The sequence below is a fragment of the Ammospiza nelsoni genome, chromosome 16 (assembly GCF_027579445.1).
Source record: "Ammospiza nelsoni isolate bAmmNel1 chromosome 16, bAmmNel1.pri, whole genome shotgun sequence".
In the NCBI taxonomy this organism is placed as follows: Eukaryota; Metazoa; Chordata; class Aves; order Passeriformes; family Passerellidae; genus Ammospiza; species Ammospiza nelsoni.
The window spans coordinates 17,083,373-17,110,082 of record NC_080648.1 but is presented as its reverse complement, the minus strand read 5'-3'; the positions used below and the strand labels follow the sequence as shown (position 1 = coordinate 17,110,082).

Here is a 26,710-nt window from a genome sequence, read left to right as displayed (position 1 = left end):
GTTTATTACGAATAATTTCTCCAGTTGTGTCTGAAGCAATCCAGGCAAGCCACCTGTCAGTGTGAAAGGTGGTTGTGCATGTAGCTGAAGACAGTGGGACAAGTGACAGAGCTGCAGGTAGGACACGGACGGATGAACGAGGGGGGCAAGTGTGAGAGCGATGCCGCCGAGCAGCAGGACCGGGCTGAGGGACGGGAGCCCGGCACGGCCTCAGGAGCGGGGGCCGCGCCTCGGCCCCGCCGCGCTCTGCCCGCGGGCACCCGCCTCCCCGCCTTAAATACCCCCCGCGCGCTCTCCGCCGTCACGTGACAGACACAGCCCTCTGCTATTGGACGGCGCAGCCCCCTTCCCTCCGCCTCCCGCGCGCGCCCGCCCCCTCGGGCCACGTGAGGGTCGAGTCACGCGATTTCCGGGAACCCGTCAGGAAGGGACATAAACAAACAAACCCGGGGCCGCATGGAGGGGCCGGGCCGGGCCGCGCGGGGCTGCGGCCCCCGCTGAGCGCCGTGAGTCAGGGGCTCCGGGGGGACCGCGGGGCTCCGGGGGGGCTGCGCGGCACCGAGGGCGCCGGGGGTCGGGGGGCCCGGGTGGTCCGGCGGGAGGAGGCGGTGCCGCTGGGCAGGGGGCTGCAGGGAGGGAGAGCGGCACGGAGGTGTCTGCCCGGCTGCCGGGGACAGCGGGACGGGGATGGTGCCAGCGGCCCCTCCGCTCCGCTCGCCCGCCGGGGGGGTGTGGCTGCCGAGGCCGCGGGAGAGCAGCAGCGGTGCGCGGGGGGTGTCCGGTCCCGGAGCGGGGCTCTGGGGCCCGGGGCCGGGCTGGGGGCGGTGGGAGGGGGCTGCAGGGACAGAGCGCGGGCTCCGCGGGGAGTTGTCGGCGTTGTCCCCTCCAGCCTCCGCCCGGCAGGAGCGGCCCGTGCCTTTACAAGGAAAGCGACTCTCGCAGCGAGCGCCGGGGAGAGGAAAGCGCCGTCCTGCCGGGGGAGCCCGGCCGCTCTGGGCATGAGGGCGGAGGGACTGCCCGGGAAGGGAGGGAAGGGTTCGGCAGCTCCCGCACTCCTGCCTTTCGGGCTCGTAGTCGCCTCCTCCGTTTGCGACCTGTTAGAATGCCCAGGACGGCCGGGGGTGACCCGTGCCCGTGCGGGGTCTCTGTGCCCAGCTGTGCTGGTGCCCGACGGGCGGCTCCGCTGCGGAGCAGAGCTGGCGGAGAGGGGTCACCCCTCTGCGAGTGCGGGGCAGGGCAGGACGGGACCGTCCCCGCTCCGGCGCGGCGTTTATGTAATGCCAGAGCGGCGGGCCGGCTGTTCGCTGCGAGCCGCAGCCCCGGGACGGGGCTTCTCCCGGGCAGCGCGAGTGCGCTCCGGCTGCCCGCAGCCCTGGCGGGGGTCGCTGCCCAGGGGCCGCCCCCCGCGGGGCGCGGCTCCCTGGGCGGTGTGTCCGGCGCGGCGGGGCCGGGGGCGGCCGGGCAGGTACCCGGAGCGGCGGGCGCGGCCCGGGGGTCGCGGGGCCGCGGCCGGGGCGGCGGGAGGGGGTTTGTTTACATGTCGCCTCACCCTAGCTTGAAAGGGCCGCTGGGCGGGTGAGCGACGGGCGCCGCGGCCAATGGGAGCACGCGCGGTGGGGCAGACAGCCAATGAGCGGGCGCGGAGGGCGGGGCGGCGGCGGCCGGGGTAGGCTGCGCTGGGCGGCGGGGCGGCCATGTTGGCCGGAGGTGTGTTAGTGGGTCAGGGCCGGGCCGGGGGACGCGGCGGGGCCGCGGCCACCGCGCGGGGCCGTGGCCGCAGGGGCCGCCCGCCGTGCCCGTCCCTCCGCAGCGCTTTGCCTCAGGGGGGCTATCCCACCTGGGCGTCGGCACCGGCCCGGGGCGGTGCCCGCGCTCAGGGGGTCCCGTTCCCCGCGCTCAGGGGAGGACGGGGCGCGTTCCCGTCTCCCGCTCCCCGCCCGTCCCCGCAGGTTTGGGTTATGAAACATCCGCGGGTTCCCCGCGCCGCCTCAGGAGCCGCCCGCGGCTCTCAGCGTGTCCCCACACGGGTGTCGGACTCCTCTCCGTGTGTGCTCCAAGCTCACGCCGGTTCCTAACCGGGAATACTTTAATTAAAGCTCCTTGTCCCAGCGAGGACTCAAATCTTTATTATTTACCTTTATTATTTACCTTTGTCCCCAGGGTCCCCGCCCTGGGCGTCGTTCCCCAACCGCGGCATCGCTGCCGTGCCCTCCCTCGCCCGGCAGCCCCTCAGCCCGCGGCATTTCTGTGCCGGTGTCCGGGATAATTCCCTGTCACTCTCGGTGTAAAACACTCGGGGTTTGTTCCGGCTTCCCCGTGCAACAGGCTGGAGCAGGGAGCAGCCAGCGCTGCCAGCCGAAATGTGCGATTCTCACTTAAAGCGATCGTGATCTTTCTGTCGCTGCCACTCCAGGGGTAACTTGTTGAAATCATGCTCCATGTAACAGGCAGAACAGAATCAGATACTCGTATTGTCTTTTAAATACTTGTAAATGTTTTAAAGATTGTGTTTAAAAGGCCCCTAAGGTCACTTCCGAGTATCCTTGTGGGGAAGGTTAGTTATTAAATGTGTTTTCATAATAAAAATTATAGAGAGGCAGATGCAGGTGCTTTAGAAATGTTGTTGATTTCTGTTGTTGGCTGCTTAAATGAGAAGTCAGAATTTCTATGGAAAATAAATCACAGAATCCCCGAATGGTTTATGTTGGAAGGGACCCTAAAGATTATTTAATTTCAACCCCTTGCCATGGGCAGGGACACCTTCCACTGCCCCAGGCTGCTCCCAGCCCCATCCAGCCTGGCCTTGGGCACTGCCAGGGATCCAGGGACAGCCACAGGTTCCCTGGGTCTGATCCTTCTGCAAGAAACCTTTTGTGCTACAATAATCTCGGTGAGATTCCATTTAAAATGCGTTCAAAAGGGTAGCTCAGAGACCTCAGACGTGTCCACAGCCAATAGTTCACCTGAGCCAAGAAGGAATTACTCTGAATTCTTGGGAGTATTCCCTGATAAGAGCAATCCACAGCAGAGGCATCAGGCTCCCTGAGCATCCTCCCCAGGTGTTTTTTAAATAATGAGAGAGGCAAACAGCCTGGGAAGGACAGAGATTGAAGTCAGCATTAGCAGGAATTAATTGGGAAGAAACAGAAGTTTTTGTCCCACTAATAGACTGATGGGATAAATAAGAGAACCCACAGGTTTACATTCCCATGGCCTGTGTGTCCGTGCTATGTGATTTGGGAAGTTCAGATGAATGTTTTAATATCAAACCTTGCATGAGAAGTGCTCGAGAGTTGGCATTGGCATGAAAGTTAAACCAAAAGTTTTGTTTAAACTGTAAATTTAAAGTTTAGACCTTGCTATAAAAATCTCCCTGATTTTTTTTTAAATCCTTCTGGGTTTAAACTCTTAAGCTACGGATTTTTTTATCTTTTGGACAATTTTGACTGATGCATTTTTTGAATTTTCTGCTGGCTTTGAAGTATCTGGTACAGATGCCCCGTTTCTAACAAGAGTATAGCAATCATAATTTCACAGTACGAAGAGTAGACCAGACTGTACCGTTCCCTTCATCATAAGACTTGTGTTGCTTTTTGTTTTTTCCTGGAAACTACAGAATTATTTTTTCTCTTACTCTGAAAGACTCTGTCAGAAAAAATATAGGAATAGTCATCCTGTCAGGATGTAGAATATTGCTAGAGATTGGAACCTGAATTGTTTAATTTTGCTTTTGTTTTTTGCCTTTGCTTTCACCCCACTCTGATTCAGGGGAAAACTACTAAAAATTAAAATTTTTATAAATTTTATTTTATATAAACATTTAATGTTTTTTAGCTTTATAAATAAAGCTAAAAAAATTTAAATGTTAGTTTTACTACTAATTCTCATGTGCAAACAACTCTCCTTGTTCTGCAGTGTTGTTTTAATAAGGCTTATGGAATGAATATTTTAAATTTAATATTTTTTAATTAAATCTGTTAAAATAGTTAGAATAAGTTTAACATGCTGCACATCCCACTCTTAGCACTAAAATAAGAATAAAAATCTCAGTCTTTGTTCCAGAACATACAGAAATGTTTTCTAGCAGGAATATATTAATCTGGGCATAGTTGTTACAAAATCTGTGGATGCAGAATGTTTGTTAGTATAAAAATAATCACTTTGTTTTGCTTCTCCTCTTGCACGATGGTCAATACCAGTGCCGGCTGGGATATAAACACAGGCTGGGGATGCACAGCTGGAGCCCCCCTGGAGGAGGATCTGGGGGTGCTGCGGCCAAGAGCTGGAGCTGCCCTGGCCCCCAGAACCCCCCGTGCCCTGGGCTGGTCCCCATGGGCAGCAGGAGGGGCTGGGATTGTGCCCCCTCAGGTGAGACCCCACCTGCAGAGCTGGTGAGACCCCAGGCAGGACCTGGAGCTGCCGCAGAGATCTGGAGGAGGCACCAGGGATCAGAGGGATGGAGCTGGCAGAGCTGGGGTTGTTCAGCTGGAGAGGAGAAGCTTTGGGGTGACGCAGTTGTGGGCTTGCAGTGCCTGAAGGGAACCCACAGGACAGATGGAGAGAGACAATTTACAGGTGACAGGACAAGGGGGAACGGTTTCACAATGACAGAGCAGAGTTAGATGGGGTATTGGGGAGAAATCCTGCCCTGTGAGGGTGGGCACACCCTGGCACAGGGTGCCCAGAGAAGCTGTGGCTGCCCCTGGATCCCTGAGCGCGTCCCAGGCCAGGTTGGATGGCGCTTAGAGCCACCTGTGACAGTGGGAGGTGTCCCTGCCCATGACAGAGGAGTGGAACCAGATGATCTTTATCTTCCAGCCCAAACCATTCTGTGACTCTGATTCCGTCATTTCCTGGGATCTGCTGTTGGCTGACACAGCTGGGGCACCCCCAGAGCTGGCAACTGGCGTTGGCATGGGGGTCCATGAGCTCTGTGCTCTTCTGGGGGCTCATGGGCTCTGCTGCCTGGGGTGGTGTTGTGTGTGTGATTGCAGACCAGAGCTTCTCCTGAGAGCTGTCACTTCCAGGTCTTCAATTCTATCTGCTGTGGGCGAGTAGGGTTGGAAAAATACCACTGGAGGGGGAAGGGATGGTCAGTGGAGGAACAGGAACAGAGACAGTGAAGTAACAGTTTCCCTCTCCTGAAGGGAAGAGGCTTAGGAGAAGTGAAACAGTCTGAGTATCTTTAGTTCTTTTAAGTGTCAGTGCTCCGTCAGACTCAGGGTCTGGGGTTTTAAGCAGGTGTTGTTTTCTCTCCAAGACAAAAAAGCAAAGAGCATAATGCCTTAGATGCTTGTGCTGGCATTTTAATAGAAATCCTGCACCAACAAGGGGGACTTGGCTGCTTTTTTGAGTCCAGGAATGAGACTGTGGTGGGTGGAAATACAAGACGACATTTTAAAAGAGTGTCTGCTCACTGCTATGAATTAATAATAATAATAATACTAATAAACTTCATGTCTTTGTGCTGGGGGAGAAAAGTAAAATAATTTTTTAAAGTCTGGATAATAATTGGAGAATCATGTAGAAAGAAAAAAAGGGACATTATTCAGAAACAAAAGTAAGGAACAGAAGCATTGATTGAGGTTGGAGAAGTCCTCCAAAGCCATTGAATCCAGCCTGGGTGTGATTCGCACCTTTGCACCCACACCAGAGCGTGGAGTGCCATTTCCAGATGTTCCCTGGACACTCCAGGGATGGACCCCAGGCACTCTGCACGTTCTCAGCTTGAGGACTGCCCTGAGCAGAGGGTGTTCTGTAACAGAAAACAAGTTGGCACAAACTGTGGAAGGAGAAAAATGTTTTTAAGAGACGTGCAGGAGAACTTCTTGCATCTCCAGCTCCAGTATTCCATAAAATATCCAGATACCACAAACAATGCAAGGTACCTAATGGTTCTCTCCAAGCACATGGTGTAGTTTTTGTGCTTCCTCTGAAATTCAGAGTCGGCCATGAATGTTTCAGCCTGAGCTTTTAGGTTTAGTACTGGCAGGCTCTTGTGAGCTATTTTTTTATACCTGCATCAAAACTGTGCCTTTGACAAGCTGTGCTGTGTGATGCAGTCACCATCGTGAAAGTGTAATTGTTCCTGTAATGCACTTACAGCAGGCATTTAGCTGCTGGGATAATGAGCACTGTGCAGCCAACAAAACAGCCCAGCCATACTCCATGTGCCTTCCCAGTGTTCAGAGTACACAGCTGAACTGGGCCAAAAATAGCAGCTTTCCCTATAGCCATGGTACAAATGATTCATGCAGGTGGCTGAGGAAGACTTTCAGAGGTGCTAAGCTAAAAGCTGAATTTTGGGGTTTTGTCTTTGAAGGGTTTCTTTGGAGGTACTGTGCTGTGGCAGGAAGGTGTTTTAGTGGCCCAAGAGGCAGCCCATGCACAGGAGCTGCACTGTGTCCCCTAAATGCTGTGTTTGGAGTTTAGCTCCTGCTGCAGCCTGGGTTACACCAGTAATCCCAGGTAATGCACCTGCTGCTCTCCTGTGGGAAATTCGGTCTTCCTGGGCATCCTGGAACCACTGCTCCTCTTCAGAAAGTAAATATTAAATACAGGAGTTCGTTTTTAATTAGGATTTGTCATTAGATTAATTAGATGTTAACTCTACAGAACAGGCTTTGGATCCTCGTTGATGAGTGATGGGATTTTAACCAATGCACGTGTGCATGCCTCCATCAGCAGCCCAGGTTCTTAAATGTTAGAGGGACACAGCTGTTCCTGAGATCACAGACTCATGGAATGGTTTGGGCTGGATGGGACATTAAAGATTATTTCATTTTAACCCCTGCCATGGGCAGGGACACCTTCCACTGTCCCAGCTTGCTCCAAGCCCATCCAGCCCAGCCTGGAACACTTTCATGGATGGGGCAGCCACAGCATCTCTGGGCACCTGTGCCAGAGCCTGCCCACCCTCACCGGGAGGAATTCCTTCCCAATATCCCATCTGACCCTGCTCTGTCAGTTTGAAGCCATTCCCCTTGTCCTGTCACCCCATCCCTTGCAGAGTCCCTCTCCCTGTGTGTCACAGGCTCCCCTCAGGTCCTGCCCTTCCTCAGCCCCAGTGAAGGCAGGAGCCTCCCCCAGGAGCAGAGCTGGGCACTGATGTGGCTCCAGAGCTGCAGGCACAGAACCAGCTCTGGGCCTGGCTCTTTAATCACCTTAATCTGATTTCCCTGCAGGCTGTTTGTTGCCAGAGGAGCAGGCACCCTGCCCGCTGCTCGGGCTCTGTGTTCCACCTGTCTCTGCATTTGGGGAGGGCTGATGGAAGGCATTAATGGAAATTGTCCTCAAGTAGAAATTCCTGCTATATTTATCTTCAGTAATTCTTCGTGCTGCTGTAGTTGAGCTCTGCCACAGCTCTTTTAGTTCATTCAGAGCTGCATTCATTATAGATAACACAACAGCTGGACTATTCTTTTCTAACTCAGTCTTGGGCTGAAAGTGCCAATAATGATAAATTCTGTAAAAGTGGGACTTTAACTGAGGTCTACAAATGACTTTCCTTCACAGCAAGTTCTGATTTGACACCTGTGCTCCCATATGTGTCATTGACTTGTGCCATACATCTTTATTTACCGGTTTGTGAAGATCACTGGTAGGTAGGTGTAAACAACAGGAGGCTTTTAATGGTGACCTTGATCTTTCTGGGAAACTTGGAAAGCAGTTGGAGGCAGGGCTGCTTTTTGGGAGCGTGAAGGATATCTGGATTGTGCAGCTCCCTGAGGCAATGTCTTTCTTTTCATGGCCTCACTGTGTTTTCCTCTTCCACAGAGCTGCTGAGAAAAATCCTACATTGTGGAATAGTTGACTAGATGCTACTGGGATTCAAGTCACATTTAAATATTAATATTATAAAGTATCAGGAATAAAATATAAAGAGAATTATAGGATTAATTGGGTTAGCTGATGCACTGCTTTGACCTGAGAGGACATGCACTGGCATTCTTAAATAGTGCAAGAAGTTTATCACTCCAGTCTTGGAGATGGTAAAAGTATTCTGAGCCTTGAATGTTTGCTCTGAGGATTTGGAAGTGATCCAGAGTCTGGCACCTGGAAGTGTTGGTGGTTGGTACTGAAATCAGTGTCAGTAGAGATGAGGTTTCACCCCGTTGCTGGCTGTGTGTGGAACAGCTGAGGCCTGTGTTCTGACAAAAAACACAACAAAGAATAAGCAGTGAAGAAGCAGCAAATGTTTCCTTTCTTTGCCCTTTGTATCATGGAGAGCTCTGGCAGTGTCCTTGTGAATGCAGGAGGTGGTTTGAAGGTGATGTCAAAGCATTCATCTCATGTGCTGATGAAAAAGGCATCCATGTGCATGGAAAGAAAGTGTTCAGGTATTTAGAATCATAACCTTGCCTCTCTTTCTCTGTCTGAGAACATCCCTGTGTTTGTTTTTAAGAGCAGACCCCTTCTCCTAGCCCAGTGAAGTGACTCAGTCATTGCTGCCACGTCCCCACCTGGGAAGGACCATCCTGCTGTGGTGTGGCCTTTGCTGGGTGAAGGGAGACAGGCTTGCTGAGGCACAAACTTCACTTTAAATGTCACTTTTAAATAAGTAAAGGGTTCCCTGGAGGTTTTGGAGCAGAAAGGAGCTTTTCTCCCAAGGAACTGGCTCATTCACCACAGAGCCCTGTGAGGAATGGCTGCTCTGGCAGGGGCAGTGAGGGTTCAGCTGAGAACTCCTGTGACACTGGACCTGGAACTGTTGTTCTTTATATTCCAGCTGCTCTTTGCAAAGCAGGCTGTTTGATAAGTGAAGACTTCTTTGCATAGTGTCTGTTTTTACCACAGTCTGATAGTCCCTATGCTAAAGAGGCCAAAGTGGCTGAGATACCATCTGAAAGTGGGAATAGTCACGGGGATGCTGTCATGTGCTGCTGGGGGAGGGTTCTGAGCTGTGGGAGAACACTTCCAGTTTACTATTTGTTTTTAAAACAAGAGAATAAACACAGCCTGAGCAGATTGCACCCGAGTCTGACTTAGGAGCAATGCTCTGTGAGGATTTTCCTTACACTGTTCAAAATGCTGGGTTAAGCTCAGAAGAGTCATTAGACAAACATCTGAAGTAGAGCAGGTCTGTAGAAACTCCTAAACTGGTAAAACTACCAGTAAATAAATTGGTCCAATCACAGCCTATGCCTTACTTGAATTAATAGAGAAGATATTTTATTAGACAGCTGTGGATTTGGCAGTTTTTAATTTGCTCCCTTGGGGAAATCTGTTTCTTCCACTCCTGCTGGATGATTCCTGTGATCCTCTACCACTAGATGTTGCTGTATGAGTGATTGATGTAATCTTATCTGATGCTGGATGGATTCATCCCTGAAGAAAAGGAGGAGATACCACTGGAAACAGCATTTCTGCCTGTTTGAAATTTGTATTTTGAGACTTTTGCCTGAGACATTTTTAGAGTTTATTGGCCCTGTTACATTAGTCATAAAGGTTGTTTCTCTCTTGGATACCCAGCAGTGTGCTGATTATTGTTCCCAATTTGGCAGGGTTTTCTCTTCAGGTGTGTCTGTACAGCTGCTGGTCTCAGCAGAGAGGAAAAAAGACAACAAAATGTAACTTGGCCAAAAATGGTTTTGCAGCAACTCTGTTCTGTAGCATCTGTGGCTTTTCATTCAATGAAAGATGGCAGGGGAAGAAATTTTCTATACATTCCAGCATGAGAAAGAATCAGTTTTCAGGGGAAATTCTTGCCTTTGACTGTTTTGTAAGCTTTCACCTTGTTGGTGAAGGATTACTCACCTCCTTGGGGGTTTGCTGTGTTTATTCTGCACAGAAGTCGACAAATAGAAAAGCTCCATCAGGGTGAACTGAAGTTATCCTAAAGAAAAATTTCATTGCATGGATGGTGTAAACTCCCTGAGACTGAAGTAAAGCTGGAAAGGAATCTACAAGTGAATAAAACAAGAAGTTTGGAATTGGATTTGGGGAATCTGGGCTTGGAAATGCCTCAGGTAAGTCTGCTAGGATTTTATTCGCTTCTGTAAATAATTTTGCCTTTGTTTAAGAACAAATCTGACCAGCACAAGGAGGGAAGATGTGTAGGAGATTAAAGGATGTGTATTTTGTGGGGTCCCTGTAGTGTCTGTGGTGGAAGCTGTGGTGCTGCTCTGGGTGCTGTGTTTGTTCAAGCTCCAGCCTCGTTGTCTGTGGGTGAGGGAGGATGCCTGGAGAGCAGAACAGCCTTTTATTACTGCAGTGATTCACCCTGAGCACACTCAGTGACTTTCAGCAGCAGTGTCTCTGCCTTCCCAGCCCTCAGGGGGAGAGCGTCTAGGAGAGAAATGGAGGGCTGGAATTAAATGTAGCAGAAGGCCTTGCTGCCCATTCCCTGCATGCCCAGTCATCTTGCATAATGCTTTTTTTGCCAAATTTCACTTCGTTCTTGAGAGAGAGGTAACAATCTAGATTTGGTTGTCGTAAATTTTGCTTTCCTTACAATTTTATATGGAAGTTTTGTGAGTTCTAATGGCTCTAAGCACAGTCCACACTGCTTTAGTACAAAATTATTTGTATTAGAGGGACTCCCAGGTCTTGCCAGGACTGGCCTTCAGCTTCCGCAAACGCCAACATATCCCAAAACTTGGCTAACATAAGACTTTCAAAGCAGCAGGGAAGAATGAGGGAGCAGTGAATGCTCTTGCAGCTCTGTGTGGATGGAAATGTGTCCTTTGATTGCTCCTGCATGTTGTCATCTGCTCCTGAAGCATTCTCTGGCTCTGGGGAATGATGTGCTTATCTGTGGTGCTAAAATCCTTCTGAGACTAGGAGGAATGGTGATTCTGTTTCTGTTTGTGGAAGGTGAAAATGTGCCTTTTCATATCATGTTTGAAATGTCTGTCCACTGTGTTGTAGCCCAGTGTGAGTGGAATGGACCCTCCTTTTGGGGATGCCTTTCGGAGCCACCTGTTTTCAGAGCAGACCCTGATGAGCACGGATCTCCTGGCGAGCAGCTCGGATCCAGACTTCATGTATGAACTGGTAGGTCAGCTTTGAGTGCCCACAGTTTCATCTCCTCACCAGTTCCTGTAAGAATAAAGGGCTGTTGCTTCAAGAATGCTGGAAAATTATTCATTATTGCTGGCTGCTGATTAGGGAAGAGCTGGACTGCTTGTCCAGCAAGTGTGATGGTTCCTCAGCAGGCACTTCTTCAGACAGGCTCAAATCCACCTTCACTAGTGCTCCAGCCCTGTCCAGCCTGGCCTTGGGCACTGCCAGGGATCCAGGGGCAGCCCCAGCTTCTCTGGGCACCTGTGCCAGGGCATCACCACCCTCACAAGGAAGAATTTCCCCCTGCTATGTTCTGCTTCACCCAAGCTGTGAATGCAGGGGCAAGGGAAATAAAAGTTGACTCACAAGCTGCTTGTATGAGCATTTCCTTTTACATTTTATCCCTGCATCAAAGGAGAAATGTTACTTATGGTCATTAATTGGTTGTGTTAGAATGAGGTTTTCCAGGAACTGGTGAACTCAAGTGTATTGTGTTAAGCACACAGCAAAGATTGACCTAGATTATAGAGATGCCTGTGATGTCTTTCATAATGGATATTGGTACTGGTTTAGTTCCTGGTGAGCAGATGGATTTGTAATAACAGGAAAATAGTGTGTTATAGGAAAAGCAGTGTCTTTAGAAAGATCTGTTGCTGAAGCACAGGAGCTGAACTTCATTCTGACCTTTAGAAGAAGATTTTAGTTGAAAGTTGAGGTCTCTTACTATGTCAGCCCTCTCTCATACTCATGGACTTGAGCTCTCCTTACCAGGTTAAGGAGGGGAAAGAGATGATGGATACTTTTTTTGTATTAACTTTTAACTTACGTTATTGTGCACAGGACAGAGAAATGGACTATCAGCAAAGCTCCAGGGACAACTTGCTTTTCATGGAGGACTGCAAAGACCTTGAGAACCTGGAGTCTTTTACGGACATCCTGGACAAAGAAGCTGCTTTCACCTCCAAGTGGGAGCAGTGGGATACCTACTGTGAAGACCTAACTAAGTACACTAAATTAACCAGCTGTGACATCTGGGGAACAAAAGAGGTGGATTACCTGGGCCTCGATGACTTCTCAAGCCCGTACCAGGATGAAGAGGTGATAAGCAAAACACCCACACTGGCTCAGCTGAACAGCGAGGACTCCCAGCCTGTCTCAGATTCACTCTATTACCCTGATTTGCTCTTTAGTGTGAAACAAAACCCTTTAAATCCTTTGTTACCTGGCAAAAAGATGGCGAGCAGAGCAGCGGCACCGGTCTGCTCCTCCAAGAACGTTCAGGCCGAGGCCGCGCTGTCGGACTGTGCCCAGAAGGCCAGCAAGGCTGGCAGCCAGCCTGCTTCCAGCACACAGATCATGGCCAAGACCAGCGTGTACAGCAGTGAAAAGGTGAACATTCACGTTGAATGTAAAGACTATGTTAAAAAAGCAAAAGTAAAGATCAACCCCTTGCCGCAGAGCAGGCCGGTGCTGAGCCAGGCGCACGCTGACGCGGCCAAGGAAAACACCTGCTACTGTGGGGCCGTGGCAAAGAGACAGGACAGGAAAGGACTTGAGTCCCCCCATGCTCACAGCACAACTCCTGGTTTGCCTTTTAAAGAGACTCAAGAGCTGCTCCTCAGCCCTCCCCAGGAGAGCCCGGGGCTGGCTGTGGGGGAGAGCAGCCTCTCCGCCAGCGCCTCCGTGTCCGACTCCTCGCAGAAGAAAGAAGAGCACAATTATTCTCTTTTTGTAACAGACACTTTGGGTGGACAGTCAGCCAAAGCAGAGCCCGAGGAGGAGGAGGAGGATGAGGATGATATTGAAGATGAGGACCACGATGAAGGGTTTGGCAGTGAGCACGAGCTGTCTGAGAATGACGATGAGGAGGAGGATTACGAGGACGATAAGGACGATGACATCAGTGACACATTCTCAGAACCAGGTACCAGGGGCTTGCTGGGTTTGTCCTCTGAGTGGGAAAGAAAGCTTTTGAACTCCTGGTAGTTACACATGAGCAGCACTGATCTTAGGTTGTGAACTCTCCTCCCACGTTTTCTAAGTGCTTTGCAAAATGCAATTTATTCAAAGTATGCAAAGTCTCTGTTGCCCTATTTAATGAAAAACTGCACAAACTGTGGTTGTGCAACAAAAATAAAGATAGTGAATACAGGAAGCCCAGCTGTAGCCTGAGGTTAGAGCAGCTGCCTGCAAGTGTGGTCTTCTTTCTTGTTGTAGCTCTCTGGTAGGATGTGCAGAACTTTCTAGCACTTCTCATAGCAGTGAATTTACCCAGAGTTGGATCTGTCAGGAGGAAATCACAGCCTGAGTGAAATGATTTCATAACTATCTAAGTCCTACTTTCAGGTACAGTTTTTCCACAGAATCCATAGAATGACTGAAATTAATAGAATCATTTCTGGGTGGTTTCAGCAGCAACACTTAGGGGCTTCAGAAGATACTGAATTCCTCTCTCCTGCCTTTAAAAATGGAGTTCTAAGAGCAGGAATAAGACTTAACCTTCACCTAGAATGCAGCGAAACAGTAATATTGTATAAAAATAAAATCTGCACAGGATTGTAATCAAGTATTAATTTAATTTCATAAAGTATTACAATATTCACATCTTATAAATGCCCTGTAGTAGAGAATAAGAATTAAAGTATTCAGACATTTGGCAATATGTAACTTCAGGGGAATAAAGCAGCTGAAATTTTTCCTTGTTGAGAGCAGCAGCTTCCCTAAAGCTTGTCAGTGTTTGTCATAATGAACTCTCAGATGAAATTATTTTCTAATTAGATTTCCTGCGTTGGCATTAAACTCGTTAAGCATTCTGCCCTTTATGCTACTTTCACATGCACACAACACATTTTTATTAACATTTTGAAGCCTCTTCCTCCCTTCTGGAGTGAACTCCCTCTGCTTTCTGGGGCCCTGAGCAGCTGTTCCAGCTCTGCAGCCCATGGGGGATGTGTTGCACTGGCAGCCTGAGATCCCTGAAAAAGAGAGGTTGTGTTAAATGCTGTGGGTGGAATTAATTAATTAATGATTTTACTGACCAGCAATCCACATTCTGCAGCAGTAGCTGAGGATCTGGGCTTATCCAAGCTTGCCAAACCTTTCCATGAATGAAGCCTAAAACCATTCACCTCAAATGTGGTGATATTAAAAAATTTGTCATCTATTTTAGAAAATAACATCTCCAGGTATTCTAATCATGCCACTGTTATCTTTTGTGTTGCTTTTTTACCTCTTAAGGTAAATACTGTGGGTAAAGGATCTAAAAATAGGCACAGCACAGGAAAATTAAACCTTCCACAGGTCTGAAAGCAAATCAGTTGGTATTTTGAGTGAGACTGTAATTTACTGAAAGGACAAAAATCTGCTAGTTATTGCTGACCCTCTAATGTTTTTTTATACATAATTTACTTTTGGTTATTCTTCATGTATGCTTCTAGAGTGAATGAAATGCTTTCTTCAAATGTTATCTGAGAAAATATTTAGATATAGTGAAGGAAAAATTGCTAAAAATGTGACTGGCTCTCAGGCAAGTTTGGACAACAGTGTTTTTATTATTACCATGACTCAGATTTAGCAAATTTTGTCTCCTGCAAAGGTAGTTTATTATGGGAATTACCAGCCCAGACCTTTTCTAGCATTTGGTTTTGCTATTACTGAGTATATTTTTCTTATCTCATTTCATAGAAAGATTTTTCAATGACTGTTAGTCAGGAGATTGCAGAAATGGGAAATGCAGCAATTTATTCATTTGTCAGTAGCACTGGAGAAGAAATGAGTGCAAAGTGCTCAGGGAGACCCAGAGATTGTTTCCAGAAGCTGCATTGGGTCAGTGTGAGCCCCTGGAGCTGAGCTGGGGAGCACTGGCAGTGATTTGCCAGAAGCCTCAGTGGTGCAGGGCTGCAGAGCAGCAGCTCCCTGCCTTTGTTCACGGGGCTATTTTTGGGTTTCACCTGGTCAGAGTCACGTGCACCCTGTGCTCTGTTCTGCTTCATTTAACCCTGGTGAATTTAAACCCAAAACCACAGGGAGGGATGTGAAGAAAGATTTGTAGGAAGGGGTGAAGGGCTTCAGAGTTGAGTACAAGAACCCTTTGAGATTTCTTAGAAGCCTGCCCTGCTGAGTGATCTTTGCTAAGAGGAGGAATAAATACAGAGCAGAGCAGCTGAACAAGTTTGTGTGTTAGCTTAGGACACTGCTCTGGGTTCTTTTATGTCCCTTTATAATGGCAGCAGGTCAGTGTGGGCCTTGCAAGGCAGGATGTATTAAGTCAATGTAATTGAAGTTTCTAACTTAATTACAGTTTGAATAAGCAAACAGGAAGTCCTGATTTTAACCTTGTTGTACATTTGTACACTTCATCTCTTACAGGGATTTGTTTTCATTGGTTGGATTAATTCTGTGTTATCATGAAGATGGGCTCCATTTATATATTTCTGTATAATGAGTTCCATAGCTTTTTTATAAGGTGGAAACTCAGTGGGCTTTTTGAGTGTGTTTTGATATTTAAGTCAACCAACATTTGAGTAAAATGGAACTACAGTTACAAATATTTATGGTATTTGAAACTGTATTTCATGTAAATTTTCAATAACTTTGGCTATACAGCACAAATGTTTTATAAAGCGTGTTTCATTGTTTGATGTGCCTTTAAAATCCTGCCTTTCCAACAAACCAGAGAACCCAAGTAAATGAGTTGATGAAATTATAAGAAACAGAACTTCAGGATGGATTTCATCCTTCTGCATACCTGACTTCTGTTCATGCTTTGGGTTATGATGTGAGAGACAGACCAAAGCAAGAAAGTTTGTTTTTCCTCTTTCAACTGGTTTTTCAAGTGCAAACAGACTAATTGAATGGACTGTTTTAAAAGGAAGAAAATGTTCTTTGTGCTGCTGGAAGATGAAGCAGAGCTGAAGCATATGGGGTCAAGGCTTGCTAAGCCTGCAGTCCATGCATGGGTGGCTTTTCCTTCAGCTCCATCACAGAATGTGATGTTTAGAAATGTTCCTTTTTGAGTAAATGTAAACTAGCATTTTAGCACAAAAGGTCATGCAGTGGTTTGAGAGTTTTTTTTTAACCTTAGTATAGATTATCTTTATTTTCTAAAGCATATCTGGGGTTTGAAAACCTGTGGTTTGGGTTTACATAGTTATGGTAAAATATTTCTGTGATGGGGGCAGTGGCATTACAATTTCCGTGTCCTCCATGAGCAATTCATGATATCAAGTGCATCATAATTCACCTCTAAAACATTGTACAGCTTTACTGAGGGTCATTTCTTCTCATCCCACTAAAGAGGAGGAGGAGATTGAACAGTGGGTCCAGATCCTTTCAGCTTAGATTGTTATCTGTCCTGATAACAGAGCCCCTTTCTCCAGCCTGGGAGGGATCAGTACTTGCATTTATTCCCTGCAGGTCTTTGGACTCAGGAGCAGCAGGAGTTGGACTCAATCCTCTGGGCCTCATCCAACTCAGATTGTTCTATAATTGAATAATTTTTTCTTTATTGTCTTTTGCTAATCCATCTTTATTTAATCTGCTTCTCTTCCATGCCTTTTGTCAAATGTGGAGGTGAGTTAGGATTGTGTTCCTGCCAATTCATGGGGAAAATTGTCAGGATGGGTGAACATGGTCCAACATCTGCTGTCTGTACTTGGCACTGCTGGGATTGTGGGGAACTACAGCACAGGGGGTCAGAGAACATAAAGGGACTTTAAATACGTAAATAATTTTGGTTTTTTCAACTAATGAAGGCCCATCAGTGGCTCAGTGTCTGTCCTGGATTTAAGGCCAGTACCCAGGAGCAGTCAATGCTGGAAACCAAGTGTTAGATAATGCAAAACAGAGCTGGCTGTGGTTTTGCTCTCAACTTGAATCCTCAGTCTGCTGCTAAAGGGCTACAAACAATTCTGTCAGCAGTATGTAAACAACCCCCTGCATCCTTTTAGGGTATGAAAACGATTCTGTGGAGGATTTGAAAGAAATGACTGCGATCTCCTCTCGGAAGAGAGGCAAGCGGAGATACTTCTGGGAGTACAGCGAGCAGCTGACACCGTCCCAGCAGGAGAGGATGCTGAGGCCCTCGGAGTGGGACAGGGACACCCTGCCCAGCAACATGTACCAGAAAAATGGCCTCCACCATGGTAAGAAATCCTCATTCTGGTCACAAATCACTGTATTCCCCTTGTGACACCGTCAGCAGCCAAATTCCCCTCCCTGTGAGTGCTGGGAAGTTTTGGCCATGAAAGCTCAAGCACTGTAAATCTGTTACTCTGCAGTGCCCAGGGAAGGCACAGGGAGCACACAGTAGGGACTTTCAGTGTGGTTTCTTCCAGAGGAGTGTGGATGAATTGAGAATTGTGACTTGCAAGGGCTCTCAGTGGAAACCCCGAGAGTTCAAAGCTTTCTCAGTGTGATACTGTAAATATTGGATGGGGACTTGACTGATGTTTGCTGCTCGTGGCTGTTCCTGTCAGTGCTGCCTGTGTTAGCAGGAGGCTGGGAGGGCTCTGGGCTGCCAAGTTCAGGGACTGGTATGAGCTGAGGACAAGCACTAAGGCACAGCTGTCTCTCTCCTTGTTTTCCCCATGTGAATGCAGCACAGTGAAGCAGTTACTCCTCTGGGAATAAACTATTTCCTTAAGGTACCCTCTTAGAAACTTAAACCAGTTGCTCTAATAACTGATTTATTCCCAGTGAGCAATTACTGCACCACAAACATGATTAACGTCACCCAAAACAAACCACTCTTAGGGGTATTTTTGTTTTCTTCTCACAGGACCTCTTTTAGGCTGCTCCATTTGATTTTGGCTTTGAAGGAGCAATTTAAACCAACTTCCCTGGTTGTAAGGTTAATGTTCCCTTAGAGTTGAAAATTACTGCCTTTAACATGGCAATTGGCCTTCTCTTAAATCATATAATTTTTTTGCTGTTACCTGTAGATTTATTCAGGGAAGAAAACATTTTTTTCTTTGAATGTCCTTAGTTTTTAAAAGCTTCTTTATCCTGTAGTGAAATAGCAGTACCTAAAGTCCCTATCACTGCTCTTTCTCATGATGGAGCTCTGAGCAGCCTGGTCTAGTGGAAGATGTCCTTGCCTGTGGCAAGCGGGAGAAAAAGATGAATTTAAGGTCCCTTCCAACCCAAACCATTCTGTGATTCCATTATTTTATATTTGTTATCCAACACCAAATAACCAAAAGTGCTCTAAGGACTCAAAGTGGCCACAGACACTTGGCCACTTGACCTTTAAGTCAAGTGCAAAACCAGGCCTTAAATAGCTTCAAATACATAAAATAAAAAGGATTAACTGGCATTTATGTGGATGATTTCATCTCAGCATTGCTGAAGATTTTTTCAGCACCAGGCCTCAGCACTCTTTCTTAGTACAGGGCTTTGGCAATAAGATTATTTAGGAGTTTAATCCACTGGAGTGTGCAGAAGGATATTTTGGCTGCATATGAGTTAACAAGTTTACAGCTGCAGCAAAACAACAGGGTTTGAACTTGTGACATACATTTTTCAGCAGGGTTGTGTGTATGCTCTCTGTCACATCCAGTGGCCTTGCCAGCAGTATTTGCTCTTATCTGATCTGGATAGAATATGAATTGTACAAAGCTCTTTGTATGGAAATGCTTTTTCTATTGTGAGAGGCCATGGGAATCACCTGATTCCGGCCCATTCTTCTGCAGTGAACAAAGGAACTTAAACTGCACCCAAAAAATTCCTGTTTTAGAGTGTTTTCTCACAGGTTTGTGTATGTATTATGTCACTTCCCTACCCATTTTTCTTCATCTTTAAAACAGGAAAATATGCAGCAAAGAAGTCACGGAGGACTGATGTAGAAGACCTGACTCCCAACCCCAGAAAACTCCTCCAGATTGGTAATGAGCTGAGGAAGCTGAACAAGGTGATCAGTGACCTGACACCCGTCAGTGAACTGCCCTTAACTGCCAGACCCAGGTCAAGGAAAGAAAAGAACAAGCTGGCTTCCAGGTATGCATTGGGTGAAGCTGTAGGGATGAGAAAATTTGGATTGCTACAAGTGAGTGATAAAGATCTAAATAATTTTTGCCTAAAGAAATTCTGCTTCATGTGGCAGCTCCTGCAATGAGAGTTGCATTTTATCAAATGGGAGTTACCAGTTTATCAAATGGGAATTTCCAGTTTATCAAATGGGAGTTGTAGTTTATTGAATGGGAATTTCCAGTTTATCAAAAAGCAGAGCAGCTGGCACCTTGGGAGCTGTGGTTTGTCTGTCCTCTAGATAAGGATATGTTTCCACTGGAATTGGTTTCCATAGCTGTGGGGCAAACAGCTGGGACAGTGGCAAATTCCACAAGTGTCAGATGTGAGCAGATGCAGGTAGCAGAGTGTTTTCAGAGCAGCTGAGTGAGGATGGATGAGTTTGTGCATCACAGCTCTGGGAGGGTTGGTTGATGAGTTCATGTGGCTCTTACTACTCTGGCATTTCTGGTAGTGCTCTAATTCTTCCCCTCTTCTTGCCATAGGGCTTGTAGACTAAAAAAGAAAGCCCAGTATGAAGCCAATAAAGTGAAACTCTGGGGTCTCAACACGGAATATGGTAAATAGAACTCTTCACATCTTCATTTTCCTTTTGTTTGGGCAAGTCTGCGTTTTGCACCATGATGTAAACTGGCTCATAGAGAAAAGAGTTGGTACAAACCCAGCTCATTGAATGAAATGAACTTGGGTTACCTGCAATGTTGAGCTACTTTGCAGGTGTGAATTATGTAGACGTATGCATGTTCTGTAAATATTTTTGAAAATATTGGTAATATTTGATGTAAGCTATTACATTTAATTTTACAGTAAGTGTGATGTGACACCTTTGACACAGCTGTGTGTGGGTAACTGTGAATCCCTTCCAGAGGAATGTGCTGTAAAGCTAATCCTTTTTTTTTCTTTGCAGATAATTTACTCTTTGTCATCAACTCCATCAAACAAGAAATAGTTAATCGGGTGCAGGTGCCTAAAGATGACAGAGGAATCAACATGGAACAAAAGTTGAACATACTTATTAAAGACACTCTTGGTAAGCAGTGAGCTTTGTGCATTTACCTGGGCATGGAGATAGAGAATCATCAATGTCCTGAGGAGGCCCAAAGCTCATCCCATTCCACCAGAGGCACCTTCCACTGTCCCAGGTGGCTCCAAGCCCCAGTGTCCAGCCTGGCCTTGGGCACTTCCAGGGATCCAGGGGCAGCCACAGCTGCTCTGGCCACCTGTGCCAGGGCCTGCCCACCCTCACAGGGAGCAGTTCCTTCCCAATATCCCATCTAACCCTGCTCTCTGGCAGTGTGAAGCCATTCCCTGTGTCCTGTCCCTCCATCCCTTATAAAGATTCTCTCTCCATCTTGTCTTACTCAGGCACTGTGAGGCCACAGTGAGGTCACTCCAAAGCATTTCCTCTCCAGGCTGAACAACTCCAATTCTCCCAGCTCTTTGATCATCCTGGTGCCTCCTCTGGGCTTGCTATATTTGATTACAAACAATTTCTGATCTGGAGGAACGAATTAACCCTTTCCTGGTTCCATTTGTCCCAACCAAAGTGTCCCCTGGCTTTGGTCACCTGTAATGATGCCTTGTGAATGCTGAGCTAGAGAAGAGGCTGGACAGAGTTCCAGAATAAAGCAGGGATTTATTCAAAGGATCTCCTCCATGGATGCACCTTGGGCAGCACAAGAGCCCAGCCAGGGCTGCACCCAAGATGAACCAAAATGGCCCCAAAATGCACGGCCGGGCACGGGCTCTGTCCCTGGGATCAGCTCTGCTCCATTTGCACCTTGCAGTTCATTGTCCCATTGCAGCTTTAGCCCTGCAGTCCCACCCTGCTTGTTTTTCTCTCTCCAACCCACGGGGTTTGTGCTCTTGGGGCCGAGATTTGGATCATTTGTCCTTGGTGCCCAGCTGGAGCAGGAATTGTTTTGTCTCCCTGCTCTGTGCACAGAGCTCACCATCCCTTACTATGAAGTTCAGAACTGCACACTAAAGCAGCACAGAATGTGAAAATAGAAAAGCCAAACCCTGAGGCATCAGCAGGAATGTGCCATGAGCAGTGAGCTGAGAGCAGCTTCTCTTCCCTCCCTTTCAGGACTCCCTGTAGCTGGCCAGACGTCGGAGTTTGTGAACCAGGTGCTGGAGAAGACGGCGGAGGGAGACCCCACGGGCGGCCTGGTGGGGCTCAGGATACCCATGGCCAAGGTGTAGGGCAGGACTGAGCTGCTCCTGGGGCAGGTTCTGCCTGTGCTGCCGAGTTCCTCGCTGTAAATGGCATTCTGGTCTGCATGTCAGCTTAGCATTCTGTAAACACCCACCTGTAGGTTCCATTGGTTTCAAGTAACAGTGTAGGAAAACAAATCACGGCGTGGTAGAAAATGCTGCAGAGCATTTTTGGACCATAAACCAGATAGTTTCAAAGCTGCTTCAAGCTCAAGGGCAGAAATGAGAGTTCTCTTTCAAATGATCTAGGACCAGAATATATCACTTTTGTTTTAGAAGCAAAAACATGGATTTGCTAGAGAAAAAAATATTTTAGCATTTGCCAGACATTGTGACAGGTTTATGGTCCAAGTGAAGTAAGAGAAAGCATTTTTTTGGTGAAGCTGTCAATGTAGGGAGTTTTTTGTTCTTTTTATTTTATTTTTAAATAATTGAATTTTCTTTCCTTGTTCTTAAAAAAACCAGTAAGCTTTCTTTGCAACCATTAACTTGTACATAGCACACACAGCATTAGAGCTAGTGTGCCATATAAGATTTTAATTTTCTGAGCTTAATAGAGTATTTAAATGTCCGTGCAAGCAAGAGAAAACAAAAGTATATTCTTTGTGCCTTGTATTTTGTGGGGAGAGCTATCAGTATAAGCTGGTAAAGTTTTGTATGAAGAAAACCCTGAGGGGCAAAACCGAGCTGTATAGATGGTGAGATTTTAGGTTTTAATGTATTTGTTCCAGCTCTTAAAAATTTTTGAATGTATATAGGAATATGTTGAAAATGTAGATATATGCCACAGAGTCTATGTATTGTATAAAAGATGGCTCTAGAAAACTCAATTTCGGTACTTTGGCCGGAAGAAAACAAATACTTGCACATTAATGCGATTGTTTATTTTTGTACCAAAGACAAATGCAACTGATATGGCGAACTGCCAGTCTAAGTAAAGTTTTGCACAGCTTATATGATACTGTACTGAATGTAAAAACAAAAGAAAAAAAGAAAAAAAATTAAAGGTCAGGGTTAGGGATCTTACTGAACTGTGAATTTTTTTGTTTGGGTCCAATTATCTACAGAAGGAGCATTCATACATAACAATATTATTTTGCTGTTCTTGTAGTTCGCTTCCATGGTAGATAAGTTGGTGGCCGTCTTGGAGTCTTTAAATCTTTTTTCTCTGCACTTACTGTAGGAGATTTTAATATATTTGGATTTTAGTAAGCTATTGGTAAAATAGTTTTCGACTTTGAGAATTTAAAAAAAGAAGTATTTAGCTTGTTGTAGTATACTTCCACCAAACAACCAAAATAAAATTATTTTTATTGTAACGTGTATATATGTAAAGAGGAAAAAAAAGAGCTACAAATATCTAATTCCTTAGTTGCCACTTTTCCAGTTGATGTATTATTATGCATGTGATGTTTCCAAGGATCAACACAGGCTTCAAACAAAACAAAAAAAAATTTATAGACTTTTATATTTTTGTACAGGTATTTCGAAACTAGCTTCTTCAGACTTATATGTGACTTATTCTTGTTAATTCAGTAGTTTCTATGATTGAAGAATATTAACACAAAGTTCTTATTTGCTCTTCTGCTAATAGGAGTTGGCTTTGTAGTCAGTGTTAACGTACAGATAAAAGCTTTAGCCTTTGATGAGAAAGTCCTTTATCTCAAGGCAAGATCATTCTCTGGTTTCATGGACCCCCCCTCCTTTTCCTCCCTGTTCTTTCTCTCCCTATTTAAAGATGACAAAACACTGTTTACTGAAAATAGAAATACCAAATATTTTCAAATGTAGCTGCTGAAAAAAAAATGCAAAAGTCCATGAAGGCTTTCTCCCCACTCCCTTTGGGGAACTTCTCCACTTCGTTTCTAGTTTGTCTGAGTTTGTTTGTACTGTGATTCCTTTTTGTTTATAAGTAGATTATTTTTGTTTGCAAGCTTGTACTATAAGAGAAAAAAGCCTGAATTGGTAACAGTGGCCGGTGAAAGTGGTGGCCCTGCCACGCTCACAGCTTCCTTTGTACCTAAATATTTTGGAAGACTCAGAAGGGAGGAGGAGGCCAAAATACCACTACTGAGCTGTACAGAAAGTCTTTCCTACAAGAGACTGAACAAATACCCAGGGCAATTTAGGCAAAAGTTTGTAAATCCACTTAAGGCTTGCAAAATCTGAGTGGAATGTGGGTGTTTTCCTTTGAGGCGTTTGTGGTGGTGGTGTTGTTGTTGTTCAGGTGAGGTGAGAGTTGGCTGCTGCTTTCCACGGTGGGTCTGGTGTATTCCTCTTGTTCTTGTGGAGCTGCCCAGGGCCCCCCAAACCCCAAGAGAGAATGTGTCCTGTGAGGTGCAGGCTGTGCCTGAGCAGGGCTGAGCACAGAGCTTGTCCCTGTGCTCCAGCCAAACCCTGCAGGCCAGGCAGCATCTCAACATGGAGAGAGAGCAGTTTGAAATCAGGTAAAAACTTCTGGGACAAATTCAACTGACAAGGTATTTAAAACCCCCCCTTTTCTTACTGCCTGGGAATCCTGGGCAACACACAACTTTATAGCTTTTTATTTTTGTCTGAAAACCAGACTATGATTTTGGTCTCGCATTTCAAAGTAGACTTTGAATCTTTAGTGAGTTCCATACCCTCGCATTTCAGTGTTTCCTATGTATTATTTTAAGTTAAAGCTTTGAAATAGTTGAGCTTTTTAATGTTGACACTTTATTTTGTAACTATTTATATGTATGTATATCTTAGAAAAGCACTTTGTTTAAAAAAAAAAAAAGAGGAAAAAGAAAAAAAAAAGAAACTGCGTTTTATATGATTCCTGCCACTTGCTGCTAACTCTGGGCTGGTCAGAATGCTGCAGCGATACTTGAGATAAATAAAACCTGGCAGTAAAATGTAGAGTAAAGATAAGACCTTTTGCTGGTTTAACTTTATCATAAAGGTGACATAGGCAAGCTGTGCAGCTTTACATTTTAACCAGGGGACTCTGTGGCATTTAAACCGTCTAGAAATGGTTGTACTTTAATGCCAGTAACAATCTGCTTCCTCTAGTGTCATTAAAATATATACATTTAGTGTATACTTATCACAAACAAAAATCTTATAGGGTATAAAAACCAACAAATGTACATGTTCTGTTTTTTGGCAATTGTGGCATGTGTTTTGGGGTGATCTTTAGAGAAGACCATTTTCTAAAGATTTTCAGTGTTCATACATAGTATGTGGATCTTAACGAAGTCCTGGGGTTTTTTTTTTTGTTTGTTTTTGAGTGTAGGCATTGTGAATATTCACTTTTAATCCTATATCCAAAAACAATGATCTATTTTTTGATTTAATACAACCAGAAAGCTCTTCCTTTTTCTGATACACTGGATTCTCTAGGATTTGTTTCCATATTAAAAGCATGCTGTCATAACTGCTCTTGTCGAGATCTCGTCAGTCTGAACGTAGATGCCACACTTGGAATCGATGGGCTGCTTGTTCTGCTGTACCATGTATGACCCTCGTCCTTCCCCTCCCTTCATGACAGATGATGATGTGGCTTTATATTGTGCCTTACTTGTACACCTAGATCTAAGTGTTTTTCATTCCCTCTGAACTCGTCCAAGCTTCTGAGGTGGAATCAGAGCTGATGTAGGCGTGCTGGAGCGAGTGCGGACAGGGCTGATTTCAGTTTCTCTCAGTAGTCCTTTTGTATTTCTATGGAAGACCAGTTTTTGAATGGCCTTGCAAAACGTGGGGGTGCTCCTGAAGGGTGTTTTTAAACCCAAAACCCCTTTTGCTAACGCTTCCTTTTATGGTTTATTGAACACATTTACTGATATTTGGTGAGTACTTTTTGGTTTTTGGGATGAGAGAGACTTACTACTAAAGCTATGTTTACGTGTGGATGGGCTGGATTTTCTTATCATACCAGTTGAAATCATTGTGATTTAATAAAGTTGTATTGCTGTAAAGCTGATGTGAGAGTCAAGCTCAGCTGTGTTCAGTTCCTAATTTATAGATTGACTTTTTTCCATACTAAGAGGGCCAGGGAAAAGTTGGGGTTTTTTAAAAAAAGCAAACAAACAAAAAAACAACCTAAAACGGATGAAAGGTCTTTTAACTAACCTAAAAGCAAACAGACACTTTGGAAATGTAGAAGTGTCAGTTTAAAATTTATTTTTAAAAGACACCCCCCAATATTTATCTAATATTTGCCTTCATTAATGAAACAGCTTATTCACAGCTATAATGACTGGATGTGCTTTTCCATAAATCATTTAAACATAGCTTTTTTTTTTTTTTTCTTTAAAGAAGCTCTAAAAGGTTTTATCAGGAGAATTTCCAAGGGTTGTATCCAAGCTGCCTCCAGCAGAAATAGCAAATGCAGTTCTGCTCCTCAAACGTGCTTGCTCGTCTTCCTGAAATTCTGCTGAGGCACAACCCAGTTCTGGACCGTGAATGTCAGGATCTGTATTTGGCCTTGAGACCCGAGTTTCAAGAGTGCATCTAAGCATGATTTGATTTTCTTTTGAAGTTGGAGGCTTCGGTTGGAATCACCTAGTGGAGTGTGCTGCTAGATGTGGTCTTGGATTGTTGACACAGCCTTGCACACAGCTGAGGTTTATTTTGTTTACCCCAGGGATCGTGTGAAGTACATTTCAAACAGTTGCTGCCTCAGTGACTGATCCTTCTTGTAACTGTATTAAGGGCATTAGTCTGTTGAGAAAACACCACTCTTGAATATCTCCCAATGTAAATTGGGATTCTTCAATGTCATTAATCAAAGATGGCACTTTCAGGCTGTATCTTCTTTGCAGCAAACAAAAATCTCTGTCTTTCTACAACTTGCATTTCACAATATGCCATGTTTTCCCTCCAGTGCTTCAAGAAGGTGTCTTTGCACTCTGAATATAATCCTCAGCCTCTTAGACATCCATGAACTTCCATGGGAGCAAATACTGACTGAATTTATTGTCTTTCTAACAAGCTGTGGAACTAAAAGTGGAACCAGAGCTCTTTTAAGCCACACTTGCATTTTTTTGTTTCCCCCATTAAAAAAAAACACCAAAATTCCAAACTTTTTAGATCATTGTTCAGAGTTTTTCTGGAGTTTAAAATAATTTTTAGTTGGATATATTTAAAGCCAAATTTGCGTCACTTAACTTTTGGATTGACTTTTCTGGTGTTGGAAAAAGCACATCCCACCCTATCAAAATCTTCTGATTAGGAAACAAAACCTAGTACAAAAACTTAATTTTAATCTCTCTTATAATGATGGCTATTCATACATTCTGATTGGAATCACCTATCTTACCAGAGTATTATATATCCAAGGAAAACTTCTTGCTCAGTATTTGTGGTTGGGTGAACTCTTAAGGCTGATGGCACATGCAGATGCAAAAAAAAAAAAAAAAAAGGCATTTTAAATAAAACATAAAACATGGCATCCTATTCTGCCTATGCTTGGGGTCATGATTGTAATGCTGTCCTT

At 45.5% G+C, this 26,710-nt stretch overlaps 1 protein-coding gene across 2 annotated transcripts; it reads left to right on the top strand.

Moving 5' to 3' along the window:
* The first annotated feature begins 418 nt into the window (after window positions 1–418).
* CREBRF (CREB3 regulatory factor) lies at window positions 419–26,658 on the top strand. Of its 2 annotated transcripts, none has more exons than XM_059483297.1 (9): window positions 419–506; window positions 9,791–9,968; window positions 10,870–10,995; window positions 11,845–12,928; window positions 16,953–17,147; window positions 18,810–18,999; window positions 19,515–19,588; window positions 19,937–20,059; window positions 21,119–26,658. In XM_059483297.1, exons 2-9 carry the CDS (start codon window positions 9,960–9,962, stop codon window positions 21,232–21,234), a joined length of 1,917 nt encoding a protein of 638 aa, XP_059339280.1. In that variant the 5' UTR covers window positions 419–506; window positions 9,791–9,959; the 3' UTR covers window positions 21,235–26,658. The 2 variants fall into 2 exon arrangements, with proteins under 2 accessions (XP_059339280.1, XP_059339281.1); XM_059483298.1 differs by lacking the exon at window positions 21,119–26,658 and adding an exon at window positions 20,395–21,083.
* The last annotated feature ends 52 nt before the right edge of the window (window positions 26,659–26,710 follow it).